General features: G+C 36.0%; 2 protein-coding genes across 2 annotated transcripts; one reads left to right on the top strand and one right to left on the bottom strand.

Annotated features, from left to right (window-relative positions):
* Positions 1-4,307: 4,307 nt before the first annotated feature.
* Positions 4,308-5,351, top strand: LOC122297701 (zinc-finger homeodomain protein 4-like). Its single transcript, XM_043107841.1, has one exon. It carries the CDS (start codon positions 4,399-4,401, stop codon positions 5,077-5,079), a length of 681 nt encoding a protein of 226 aa, XP_042963775.1. The 5' UTR covers positions 4,308-4,398; the 3' UTR covers positions 5,080-5,351.
* Positions 5,352-6,823: 1,472 nt separating this feature from the next.
* On the bottom strand, positions 6,824-12,396 carry LOC122296224 (50S ribosomal protein L22, chloroplastic-like). The gene is made up of 7 exons (XM_043105763.1): positions 12,211-12,396; positions 9,892-10,025; positions 9,515-9,597; positions 8,585-8,752; positions 7,548-7,658; positions 7,356-7,422; positions 6,824-7,284 (listed from the first exon to the last, which is right to left on the bottom strand). The coding sequence occupies exons 2-7, from the start codon at positions 10,010-10,012 to the stop codon at positions 7,010-7,012; spliced, it is 825 nt and encodes a 274-aa protein (XP_042961697.1). The 5' UTR covers positions 10,013-10,025; positions 12,211-12,396; the 3' UTR covers positions 6,824-7,009.
* Positions 12,397-12,942: the final 546 nt, after the last annotated feature.

Below are 12,942 nucleotides of genomic sequence, written 5' to 3'. Positions count from 1 at the left end.
TGGCAAACTGATATTTCAATATTCCATAAAAACTCAAGTGGAAGTGGTATCTCTAAACTGCTTCCATTTCTGTTTTTTATGTTTTTCTAACTTTCTATTTAATGGATTTAAGCATATTGATGTACTAGTACCTTGAAAATAGTTTCAAGTAGACCTGGATTTCGGGGGTTCTATTAAATTATGTAGGAAATGGAAAGAAAGGGGAGGTTTAGATAATGAGTTGAGATGAAAGTTGAATAAAATATTATTAGAATATTATTTTTTCATATTATTATTGTTTTAGGATTTGAAAAAGTTGAATTTTTTATTATATTTTGTATGAGAATTTGGAAAAATTGTAATGATTAGATGAGATAAAATGAATTGAGATCAACTCTCAGTCCAAATGGGGCCTATGCAGCAAATGTAATTTGCATGTGTATAATGGGGAACTTTTGTTGGATTTTGCTGAGAAACCTCTCCTTGTATATTATATTTCATATATAAAAATGTACAATGAGGCAGGACATCAATTTATAGAGATTACGGATAAGTGGAATATTCCTGTGTAAAAAATTACAGCTAGCAGTGTGTGTGTGCACTCTTGATCTTGCTATAGCAGATGGTTAGTGGAGGTGAGTCTGGGCGCAGGCAATGCAGGTGAGGTTCTTGAGTGGCTCTGCATGAGGTGGTCCTGTGTCGAGTGGTCCTGCATGGTGTCCTGCATGTGATGATTTGTTGAGTGCTTTGCACCTGCATTGTACGTAGGTGAGTCTGCTGTGGAAGACGTTGCATGGCCTGCACGGTTTGCATGTAGTGCCTTAACAGATTTCGGTTGCTACAAGGTAGCTCTAATGATGGATGTTGAGTTTTTACTAGGGCTCTTAGCAAATAAATGGAACATTTGTGAAATAAGCTTTGCTTGGTTGAATGGGGGAAAGGGTTGGGTTGGTGGCTCTTTTCCTCTGGCCTTAAGACTGCTGGTGGAGGCAAAGAGTGTCTCAGGGACTGACTGTGTTGTCTGCCGTCGGTGAATAGATTGATCTGCTGTATCGCAGAGGAGCCTAGAATTGAAAATTTTTCAACATATAAGTTGAAAATGTAGAACAGGCCGATCTCAATTGATTCCATTTCAAAATTGATTTGATCTAGAACATACTAATCTTAACACATTTCAAAACCCGGCCTTGCTCTCAGCAATGCATATAATTGTTCAAAAAAGAAGAAATAAACGAAAAATTCCATGGATAGAAGTATGAGAAAAACTTTTTAAGCTGGGATCCTCCAGGGACGTCCTCGAAAGAAGTTCTCTTTTCCCCTTTTTGTTGGCAACTTTTAACGTGGGATCGATCCGAATCAATTTTAGATTTAGCCTGGATTGGGAAAGTTGTTCTCGATCTTTCTTGCAACAATGGCCTCTATTTGCATTTGTCTCTAGCTAACTCTTCAATTCCACTCCCAACTTATGAAGTCAGCTTTAACGGTGCTTTCCTCGAGAGCTTATCCCAAACAAATGTGGCCTCTATTTGCATAAAAAAAATTTCTTATTTCTGTTTCCCGCGACTTTGAGAATTTTTAAGGTAAAGCATGACATTTTGCATGCAGAATTATATATAATATAATCATCGTCGAACAACCTGCAGATCTGTTGAAACCTGCTAAATTCCCATTCTAGCTAGGCAGTGAAGATTTTGTATGTCATCTACTCTTTACTGATCTTTTGAGATACTAAATTGAATGCAAAATGGAAAAAGAGATATATAGAAAGTCCCAAGTTTTGAAGGAATAATATTCTTGTTATTTGAATGAAATGGGTCCCATGATCGAAGGGTTTTTAAGCAAATTAAGCGAGAGGGCATGCAATTTGACATTGTTTAAGATCGTCATGGGTGGCTTTTTGACCCCTTGACAACATTAGCTAGCTTATTAGATAATTGCAAAATGGAAGGGATTAAAGTAGAGAATTAAGCTACCTCAAAGCTCACTTCTGTCTGTTTCCTTCCTTCTAAGCAACATCTAAAAGCTAGCATGCATGCAACCTCAATTTGTTTAGCCTAAGTCTAGCTCTTAATTAACAATCATCAAGGCTACAAATTAACCTTAGATCTATCCTTTAATTTATAAGGAATAGAAAATACTATTATAAATTCATGTAACTGCAGTAGATCAAGTATACCTTCTTCAAATTTATCATGTTATCTTACAAGCTAGTAATTAACTGCTACTTGCGTACGTACACCTCTCTACCTGTACGTGAATGGCTTATATAAGTCTAGCTAGCTGCATGATATTATTAGTCAAATATTTCAAGTTCGAATCCATTTACCAGCTTCTTTTTAATCCATATATATCAACAAAGATCTATATAAGTTGAAGGAAATGTACGTACGTATCATGATTAAATGTTTCTAAACACAAAATTAAAGTTTCAAAGCAAGAAAAACGATAAAGATAATAGATTTCTTGTTCATGATTTTCATTGTATCATTAGCAGACAAGAGAATAGTTGGTCATGTACTAGATCCATTAATATTTAATCATCTGATCCTGATCTATCTTGTTTCTTTTTTATCTCTTAATATTGCGTGCAGCTAATTGGGGGGTGGTGGAGAGAGTTACAGTGAGAGCTGGGAGATTTAGAATTAACGAAGTCATGAACAATCAAATTGTACTAAGCGAGATCATTAACTAAAACTTTTCATTTAGAGGTCATTCTCATGATTATCTATATATATGTAATGATGATGATAAAGACTAGATCTTTACTAAATTTATTTATTTTTATGCATATATATGCATGGCTTTTCATCTTAATAATTTCCGGTTCAAAATGTATACACGTACGGGCATCTAAATTGGGTTTATGAAAAAAAAAACAAAAACAATTGATCTGGAAGCTGGCTCAAAGCTTAAATCAGGCCAGCCGGCCAATAAAACCAAACCTAGCTAGCACATGCACAAGATTAATCAGTAATATTATGCATGTAGCTAGCTAGGGAGCTAGTTAAAGGGGAAAAAATGCAACCTGCTGTTGACAGGATGACCAAATCAGGGGGAGTTTTTATATTAATGCAAGTCATTACATAAATTGGGTGGAGGCGCCTTTGGGAAAAAGGTCTTTAATTTGAAGTTTTCTTACGCTATCTATATAATAATATTGGAAGTGATGATGCTTTAATTAATTTGAAGGATTACTACTGACGAGGTGTGGTCCACTTAATTCCTCTGTTACTTGTGCTCTTTAGATATTTACAAATATATTTCAACCTTAAAGCTATAATATACAAGACATACATTGCTTTCCATTTTTGTTGCTTGGATGACATTTGAAGCAAGTCATTGATCCACAGCTCCCTTTGCCCTTACCGGCCGCTAGTTAAAGGCCAGCAAAAAGTAAGGGGTGCTCTCTCTCTCTCTCTCTCAAATGTAAAAGTTAGCATTCCTTTAATTTTAGGCATTTTTTAATTTAAAGAGGCTTTAAAAGATTACTCATGTCAATGTTAGCTTTTCCATCTCCAAAGTTTTAATTGATCTTTGAACAATAATTTTTTTTATTTCTATTTTTATTTTTTAAGTTCTTAATTTGAAAAATATTATTTATTATTCTTAATTTATAATAATTATTTCTATGTTAGCGACGATAAAGTACTTTGGAAATTAATTAATTTATTTGAGTGGAGAAAGATATAATATACTAAAAAACTATTTATACTATAGTGTGGCAACATAAGTACAACACCGATATCAAGAATTATGACATATAAACTTGAACCGATAATTGTTGTATCAGCTTGGGAGTATATAGTCAAGAAAGCTTGGTTTATGTTAAGATTTGGAGGCGGAGAATCTACTGTAAGGAAATCGTCCATCACAGCTTGTCTTAACAGTACTGGATTCTCTCTTTCTAAATTACTCTTATTATTTTATTTTATTCTTTAGTTTACAAAGCTTATACACACATATTTTATATCTTCTATATTAATTTTCCCGACAGGGAACACTTAACTCGTGAAAATATTACGACATATAGATCATATATAGATGGGGATGATTTTTGACATCTTTCTATGGACTAATTAATATCTGTCATCTGATAGATAGTGCAAGCAAAGTAACATTTCATGTAAATCCTCCGTACGTATACGGTATGTACTGCCTCGATCTCTCACTTGATTTTATTCTCTAGTATTCTCTTTGATCTCTCTCACTTGATATATATATATATATATATATATATGAGCTTCAGTTGCCTCCCTTGCGAAAATCACAGTATCAAATTATACAGCCTCCCTCATTCTGCGAATTATAAAGGTTTCTTACCACGATCGTTTTGGATTATTACTGAATGCTGAGTTTAACAAGGACCCAAAGGATCTAATACTAGCCCAAGGCCAGGTTCCGATCGAGAGAGAGAGAGAGATGAATAATTCAACCCAACAAGCAGAAATACCGCTTCCAAGAAACGACTTATGTCATGCTCACAAGAAAGTGGTGAGGTACAAGGAGTGCCACAAGAACCATGCAGCTGAAAAGGGTGGGAATGCAACTGATGGTTGTGGAGAGTTCATGCCAAATGGAGATGAAGGCACCGTTGAAGCCCTAGAGTGCTCAGCCTGCAACTGCCACAGAAATTTCCACAGGAAAGAGATTGAATCTGACTCATGCTCCTCTCAATGTTATCGCACTACTCCAACCATACTCAACATCAATGCTAGGAGATCACCCAACTGGGCCCATCATGAAGATCAGTACAATGCAGTTCTGGGGTCATCCATTGGGTGCCCTACAAATACAATGATAATTTCCTACAGAAGTGGGTCGGTCCCCTCAGAATCGACGGATGAGAAGGAAGATGCATATGGGAGCTGTCCTGTGGCAAGGCCAGCTGATAAGGTGAAAAAGAGGTTTAGGACCAAGTTTACGAAAGAGCAGAAGGAAAAGATGTTGAGCTTTGCAGGAAAGGCTGGTTGGAGAATGCAGAAGCTAGAAGAATCTGTTGTGCAGCAGTTCTGCCAAGAGACTGGGATCAATAAGAGAGTTCTAAAGGTGTGGATGCATAACAACAAACACCACTTTGCAAAGAAAAACTCCACTAGCTAGATCAAGCATTCTGAAAATTTCATATTTCATTCGTAATTTTTAAGGCTTCCATGCATTTCCAATTAGCCTACTTTATTAAATTCCTTTCATCATTCAAGATTTTCTTTAGCTGGCAGCTAGCTAGCGCGTGTCTTACATGTTTTGATTTATGCTAGCTAGGTAGTCTAGCTAGTTTAGTGATCTAATATATGAAGATTGTAAGATCAGCTGTGCTCATGCTGTAGATCATCTTCATGATCATGCTTTGGAAAGTATTTGAGTTTGTTTCTCTATCTTCGATCCTAGTCTGTTTCAGTAGTTTCTTTAATTTAATACCTCACTTTTCTTGATCAGTTAAACTATATATATCAGATGCAAGAACATTAAATAAATCAACAATTAATAGTTGTGTGGAATAATTCGGTGACAACGGACATTCTTTTTAATTTTCCCTTGGCAAAGTAGAGGTTGGAGTCATCTTGAGAAAGGGCTTATACACACACACACACACACACACACATACATGCTCCTTTTTAGCCAGGATCATTAATTCATTGTCGTGGATACAGCAAGGAATGGAAAGTACATCCGACTGATGCGAGTAATAATGTATTAATTGAATTAAATTGGTTTCTTGATTAACTTCAGGGAATTAGTCGAAACTGATCACTAATTCATAGGTATACATATACCTTTAACCTTTATTTCATGAAGCCCATTTTTTCGGTTTTAGCCTAAATTTTACATGACAAAAAGATAAAAGGTGGTCTACATATTACCATGCATGCATGCATGCATAACTCGGGATCTAGCTAGCTACTTCGTCGTTTGCATTTTCATTTTGCATGGCTCTACGGCCACTGTTTGGAGCTCCCGTACTCGGTGCATTTCAAGTATATATTTCTTTTTTTACATATATTTTTTTAACATTTTTAAATATTTTAAAAAAATTATATAATCATTAAAAAAACACTTCCTTAATCACAAAATTAAATAAAAAAAACTAAATATATATATATTCTCAACAGGAGCATCCCCCAGCAGGAAGCTCCTATCATTTTCCTATTCTTGTACCCAGTACTACTGTTTCTTTGTTAGATTTACAGTGATTTACCCCAAACTGATCACGCTTTTTATTACCATTATATATAGAGATCTTGTACACGTATAACGCACGTGTTAATCCGATGGATAATTAGTCTCTTAATTACGGCCTAATTATCCATATTTTTTTAACCAAAATAAGATAAATTACCACATGGAATTGCCTGATTTCCATGGATCAGGTGCTTCCAAATTCCAATTAATTGTGCTCTCTCTGTTACAATTATACTAAGAGGAAAAAAAGAGTAAGGAATTCCAATTATAACCTTAATATATATATATTTAATAAATAAGTTATCATATTCTTAATTTGGAGTGTAAATCATACCATTCACATCATTTAAATAATAAAATTAACAACCGTATACGGAAAGAAATCGAAGTTTAAAGAAAAAAGACGATTTCAAAATGAGTATATAGGAAAGAATTATGCAATTTTTTAATTAACAACCGTATACAATTCAAGCAGATGTACCATTAATTCCATTAACTGAAAGCTATCATGGTCTTCAATTGAAAGGCAGTTGTAATTTTGGCCAAGCTTGATGGACTCCATTAACTGGTCTATCCGCATCCGATTATTTGTTTAAAACAGCAAGAGTTGCATTTGCATGCACGGCTCGTAAAAACCATTAGAAAATGAGATGTAAAAGACTCAAAAGAAAGTAAGAGATTGGTCTAATTTATTAAATAGAACTGTTTCAGAGCAAGTATTACTTGAGACTGAAACAAGGTTGCTCCTCCATTCTACAAGATGATTTCTACTAGAATGCAGGCATTGGAAGAGATCTCTCCGCACTTCTACAAAACTGTGTGTAAGATTCTGAAACATGGGAGTGAAGCTGGCTCATGCAGCCATGCCACTTGGTTCACGAGCTTTGCCCTTGCGATTCCAGATTGGAGTCGTCTCAATAAGCTTATGAGGTACAAGCCGCCTTTCTCGCTTAGTGAGCCTGCGGAAATTGTGGACTCTGAGTCTGGCTATCTCAGCCTCCTCTTCAGCAGTCATCTCCCTTACTACTACTGTCAGTCGGCACTCGGGTCTCACTTTGATTCCACATTTTCCTTTAGCATGGTAGGAAACCCTCTTTTTAAATAATCCTTTCCCAACAAATGACTCAGCTGCGTGAGAGAATGCAGGATAAGAAAGACTGAAATTAAAGGAAAAAGGCAACTTAACTTGCATCATTTACCAACGAGGAGACGATCTGGATCCAGTCCATAGTTATGTGTTGCATTTGCTCGGGCTGAGTGAATAACCTGCAGAAAATAGATACTTATAACATAGTCTAAATCTACAGCTAAAAGGAATGAAGTCCCTCCTTCCATGGCATTCTGAACACACCATCATCAAACATTAAGTAAGTGTAGGGTGCTTGTATTACTTGATATACAGTTTTTGCAGCTCGCTTTACTGTCACTTGCAACTGCAACAATGCATCTTCAACTCGCATGCCACGAACTAAAGCAGCAACCAAGTTGACCTTCTTTGGACTCTGAAAGCAGCATTTCACCAAGGGGCAAACAAAGTATGGATGGCAGTTAAGCATATAACTTCTTTTTTGATAAGTAAGCAGTTTAAGTACATAACTCATATAGATGTCATTAAGGTGAAACAGAATAAGCATTTTTAATGTTCCGTTACAAGACATCCTTTATATGCAATGTCGAACAAACTGATGTGGCTTCATGGAATCCATTAGATCTACTTTATAATAAAAGTAACTTTACAATCTAATGTACTACATCAAGCTACATTAGTTTGTAGGTTTATTTTTGTGTAATTATTTTGTGGCTAAAGTATTTTCCATGTCGAAAATACACCAACACCACCATCTACCACGTTTATACATGTACACAATGCTTTTCGAGCAACTTAAGTTTGGAAATTGATCTGAAAATAAGTTCCAAAGGAAAATTAGCAGCTGACTATAAGAAAATATCAACAGGTTTCACTTCCACTTCCATATTTTTAGTCCCAATTCTTTACTCCTCGTTGTTTCCCTTGTTTAAATGGAAGAGCATATCATATTCAGAATCCTTTGAAATAAAAGAAGTACAATATTACAAATTTCAGAAGACAGATATTAATAATAATAATGAGGCCCAAGGTCATGGGTCTATACCTTCCATGCTAAATATTGCTTCCCTGTCAACTAATATAATATAATAATATAATAATGCTACTTTCATGGGTCTATAATAATATAATAATCTCTCTTTCATATTAATCTGGGATTTTAAATATAATAATCTAAATGGCTATATGCAACACATGAATAAAAAACAAAGATAATGTTTACATGCCCCACTAATATTCTTATTAGATAAGACCAGCTGATTCTTTTTCTTTCTTTCTTTCCCTTTTTCTTTTTCGCTGAATGACTAGCTAATTAAAAAAAACATTTCAATAATCACATACCTGTTTAATGCCCTTTAAGACAGCTTGAACCTTAGAAGGTTTAGAGACTGCTTTCTGGTTCTGGTCATCACTTTTTCCACTATTTAATGCCAACACAGGAGTCAATGGAGATGGGATGGCTGATTCTTCAGACAAATCTGCTAGTAACTTCCTAGAACTAGAAATTCCCTGGAGCAGTAAAATGCTATAAGCAAAAGAAAACTTTGCCAATAAACTTATGAGAAAAAAAAAAAAAAAAAAACTTTGCCAATAAACAATATGTACAAACCCAAACATAGATGATTAAAAACAAATACCCTGATTATAATCTACTATGAAACTCAAGCTTCAAATCATGCACACATGCTCTTCCCCTTCATTCTAATTTCTTCATATTAACAATTTTTTTCAAATAAAAAGATTATAAAAGTGTTAGTCCACGGCATCTATTACATGATGAGACCAACTTCAGAATTATGGATACCTACATATAGTTTTTGATATATTTCCATTTTCCAGGTGTGTCATGTATAAAATGCAGCAAGACTTTTAAACCCCATGGGTTGGCTCAAGTGGTAACAACCTTGGTCTTGGTGGTATGCTCCCTCCAGGTCTAAGGTTCGAACCTTTGGGAGCAAACAATTTCTAAGGGCTATTAGACTGAAGGAATTTCCCATTAAATCAGTCGAGGTGCACTTGTGGGAAGCTCTTTGCCGAGCACCTGTGTACTCTCCGGATTTGTCAGGATTTTGTTTTAGACACCCAGCCAATAAAAAAATGCAGCACAGCTTTTCTTTTTAAAGCATCTATGCTACATGGGATATAAGTCAAGAACTTTGCTAAACTGAGGACAAGTGAGGAACAAAAAAGGAATATTCTCCAGAATCAGGAAAAAAAATTATAAGCAGAAGAAATTCATTTCAAAAAACAAAAAATGGAAGGTAGCAGTACCAATTGTTGAAAAAATTGATACAAAGGCCTTGAGATGTTTGCAGAAGGTGGTCTCCATGGTCTCTGCAAATAAGGTAACTCACCTGCAAAAGCAACAAGTGTTTCTTTATCTTCAAATTTGCATTTCTATTGGACACAAAATACTGAAAAACATCGACATAGATGTTATCTCAACAGAAGATGACGATGACAACAACAGCATTTCAAATAAATAACTTGGTTGTGAATAGCAAATGCAACAAGGTAAAGAAAGATGCTATATATACATTTTTCATTTATAAAACTGGTTACATACAATCTTTTACTTCTCTAAAAAAAAAAACTGGTTACATGCAAGTACTCAAAGCTTGTTTCGACCAAGAAAATTGGAGACTAACTTGTAAAAGTGGAGGATTCCAAGCGAACCAAGGAAAAGTTGGCAGATGCATTGTAATTATATTCCACTCTTTTCCCAAAGCGATGAAGTACAAATTGTATGTGTCTCTGCCAGCCCACCATGACCTCAAATTACCTACAAGGAAAAGGCAAGCAACATCATTTGAGGAGGCATTATCAACTTTGATGGTCAAAATTTTATCAACACCTCATTCATGCAATCCCAAGTCTAATACCCTCTCAATAGTTTCACCCCTATGGTCAGCAATTTGGCAAAACTCAAGTATATTTTTACGCAATCTCCAATTGCAATCAATAAAACGTGCAGTAATGCACATGTAGTTCATATTTTGCACCGACGTCCAGATATCGGTGGTAAGACAAATTCTTTGACCATCCAACAATTTCTTTAGCTGTATTTTCTCTTCGGTATACAGCTTAAAACAATCCCTTTTTAAAGTGAGATGGCAAAGTAAATCGAGACTCTAAATCAGCCACAAATTTAATAAACTCATCATGCTGCATAAGCCTAAAAGGCAATTCAGACCTAATAAAAAACTTAGCAGTTGACACCCTAAGTTTTTCTGCATCATATTTCACTAGACCTTGTGGGTTACACACTCTTCCCTCCACATCCCTCTTAAAACTAGATGATTGACTTTTTACAACTCCTTTAACTCTAAGAGGGGAAGTTTCACATGCATTCTGGAGGTGATGTATCATAGATGAAGTGACATTCTTGTAGTGGCAACTATATAGCTTAGCATAATAATTGCACTGAGCTTTTGGGTTATCGTGGTCAATAGGTTGCACTTTAGTAAAATGCTCCCAAACCTCAAATTGGTTGCTAGGTGGTTTTTTGGATTTCTTGGGTAAAGGTGGGATGGAGCGGGTAGAGTGTTGTGTATGTGTGGATGAAGGAGTTGGAAGACTCCCAAGCTCCTCTACATCCAATGGAATAGAAGAGGAGTCGTCAACCCCTTGAGTTCTACCAACATTACAACTCACAGAATCTTCTTCCATATGTTAAAGTTACAACAAAACCAAAGAAAAGCAAGAAATTAAAATACAAGCATGACAAATTGACCGCCACCATATATTATGACAAAGAATAATCACAAATAGTTGCATATGTAATAATTATCATGCTGATCTTACTATCATTCCAAAACAACCTTAGCATATGTAATAATTAAACAACACCCCCCCCCCCCCCCAAAAAAAAAAAAAAACAAAAAACTGCAGCTGTAATAATTAGATGTGTAATGCATCCAACAACCTTGAGCAAATTAAACAGTAGATAGCTCTTCAAGGACATTCTGTTCTTGAGCAATAATATAATCATAGCATATGCACAGCAATAATATAATCTGTTTGTATGTTTCTTTAAATTTTATGGGGGAAAAAACAGCACAAACCAAACATATATAGCCACATGTACTCTAACATCGAACAGAGTTAAATTCTTATAGCAATATGTCCTGTTGTCCTTGAGCCATTTGTGTTTCAAATAAAACACAACCAACAAGGGAGCTCAAAGCTGGTAATGACAGTAATAGTAATAAATAAAAATAGACGCATTTTATCAGGTCTCATTGGACAGCACTAGCATTGATACACTAAAAAAGCATCAATGGTGGGCTGGCAATGGCCAAAAACATTAAAAAGAAAACCTTTTCACCGTTTTCAATCTTCTGCCTTTCACCTCTCCCTCTCCCTCTCCCTCCTTTTATTGCTTTTTTTTTTTTTTCTCCCTCCAAAAGGACCACTTATTGCGGAATATCTACTGGTATCTGCCTGTGTATGCTTTCAATCTATGCTTTTTACCTTTCATTCTTGCAAATGCCAGCCCTTTTGCAGAACACAACACAACAAAGAAAACAAGGGAATGAAAGCCAGTAGAGGCTTTTATAACCGATCAACTACAACCAAGCAGACATGCCAATAATTCCATCTACCATATCATAAACACCCAAACAGCAGGTTTCCAAACAGCAAATAAATAAAAAACGAAACAGGAAAATGAAAACCATTTTCACGGCAAAAAGAAACAAGAAAATCCAGCAATGCAATTGCTAGACTTGACTCAAAATAAAAGACAAATCTAAATGACTGGAGAACCAGGCTTCAAAACCAGATCATCATCATCAGGTCCACACCAACGAATGAAACCACCAAACAAGCCTTGGTTTGATTTCAACTCAGCAACATAAATACAAGAACCCATTCCAAACACAACCCAAATCGAAATAATAGCACCAATACAGAGAGAGAGAGAGAGAGAGAGTGTGCGCGTGTGTGTGAAATGGAGAAAAACTAACCTTGAAAAAGTGGAAGACGACGGCCACGAGGAACTGAGCTTCGATCGGCAGAGAGAAGATGGTTTCTGAGGACGACGGGGAGTCGACGACGGGGAGTCGGCGACGACAATGATGGGGCCACGGGGTCACCGAGGGAGAAAGGCTAGGACTTCAGGAATCTGCGCGTAGAGAGAGAAAGGGGGGGGGGGGGGAACTCGGGAGACTGCGGGGCGCTCTAACCCCAGTACCAAAACGGCCTCGTTTTGACAAAGGGTTGGGTTTTTGAAAAAAAAAAAAAAAAGAAAATCCGGATTCCAGGTTTTAAATCTCGGATTGGGATGTGCCCGGATTTTGAAGGACAGGTATTGGCCTGGGTTTGTTTTGGGCCGGAATCTAGTTATCCCGATTTTGGATCAGGCCGAGAAAAAAAATCTAACCGGGTTGAACAGTCCTAGTCTCGTTCTCTCTCTGATTTACCTCCACAGCTCGAGAAAAAATATATGATAGTCATGTGTTTAGTTTGTACTACTTACTCAGTATAAATATAATATATCTGATTTACCTTGACATGCAAGTCTCGTTGAGAACTTTGAAACGTAAAGCCAAAGAATAATTAAGTGAGTAATTACATGTGGGGGACATGTGCAAAAGATTAGATCAGTAGCAATCTTCGAGGGAAGAATTAATATGTATATATATAAGTCGAAAGATTAGGAGGTTAAACTTGGAATCGCAGGTCTAACTATGATAATC

The sequence above is a fragment of the Carya illinoinensis genome, chromosome 15 (genome assembly GCF_018687715.1).
Source record: "Carya illinoinensis cultivar Pawnee chromosome 15, C.illinoinensisPawnee_v1, whole genome shotgun sequence".
Classification (NCBI taxonomy): Eukaryota; Viridiplantae; Streptophyta; class Magnoliopsida; order Fagales; family Juglandaceae; genus Carya; species Carya illinoinensis.
This window is presented reverse-complemented; position numbering and strand designations above follow the sequence as displayed.

Bases quoted from the DNA above. Each gene is read 5' to 3' on its own strand.
- LOC122297701 (XM_043107841.1), top strand. From the start codon at position 4,399: ATGAATAATTCAACCCAACAAGCAGAAATACCGCTTCCAAGAAACGAC.
- LOC122296224 (XM_043105763.1), bottom strand. From the start codon at position 10,012: ATGGTGGGCTGGCAGAGACACATACAATTTGTACTTCATCGCTTTGGG. The intron at 9,598-9,891 runs GTTAGTCTCCAA...TTGCTTTTGCAG, and splicing joins GGAATCCTCCACTTTTACAA to GTGAGTTACCTTATTTGCAG. The intron at 7,423-7,547 runs GTAATACAAGCA...TATTTTCTGCAG, and splicing joins CTGCAAAAACTGTATATCAA to GTTATTCACTCAGCCCGAGC.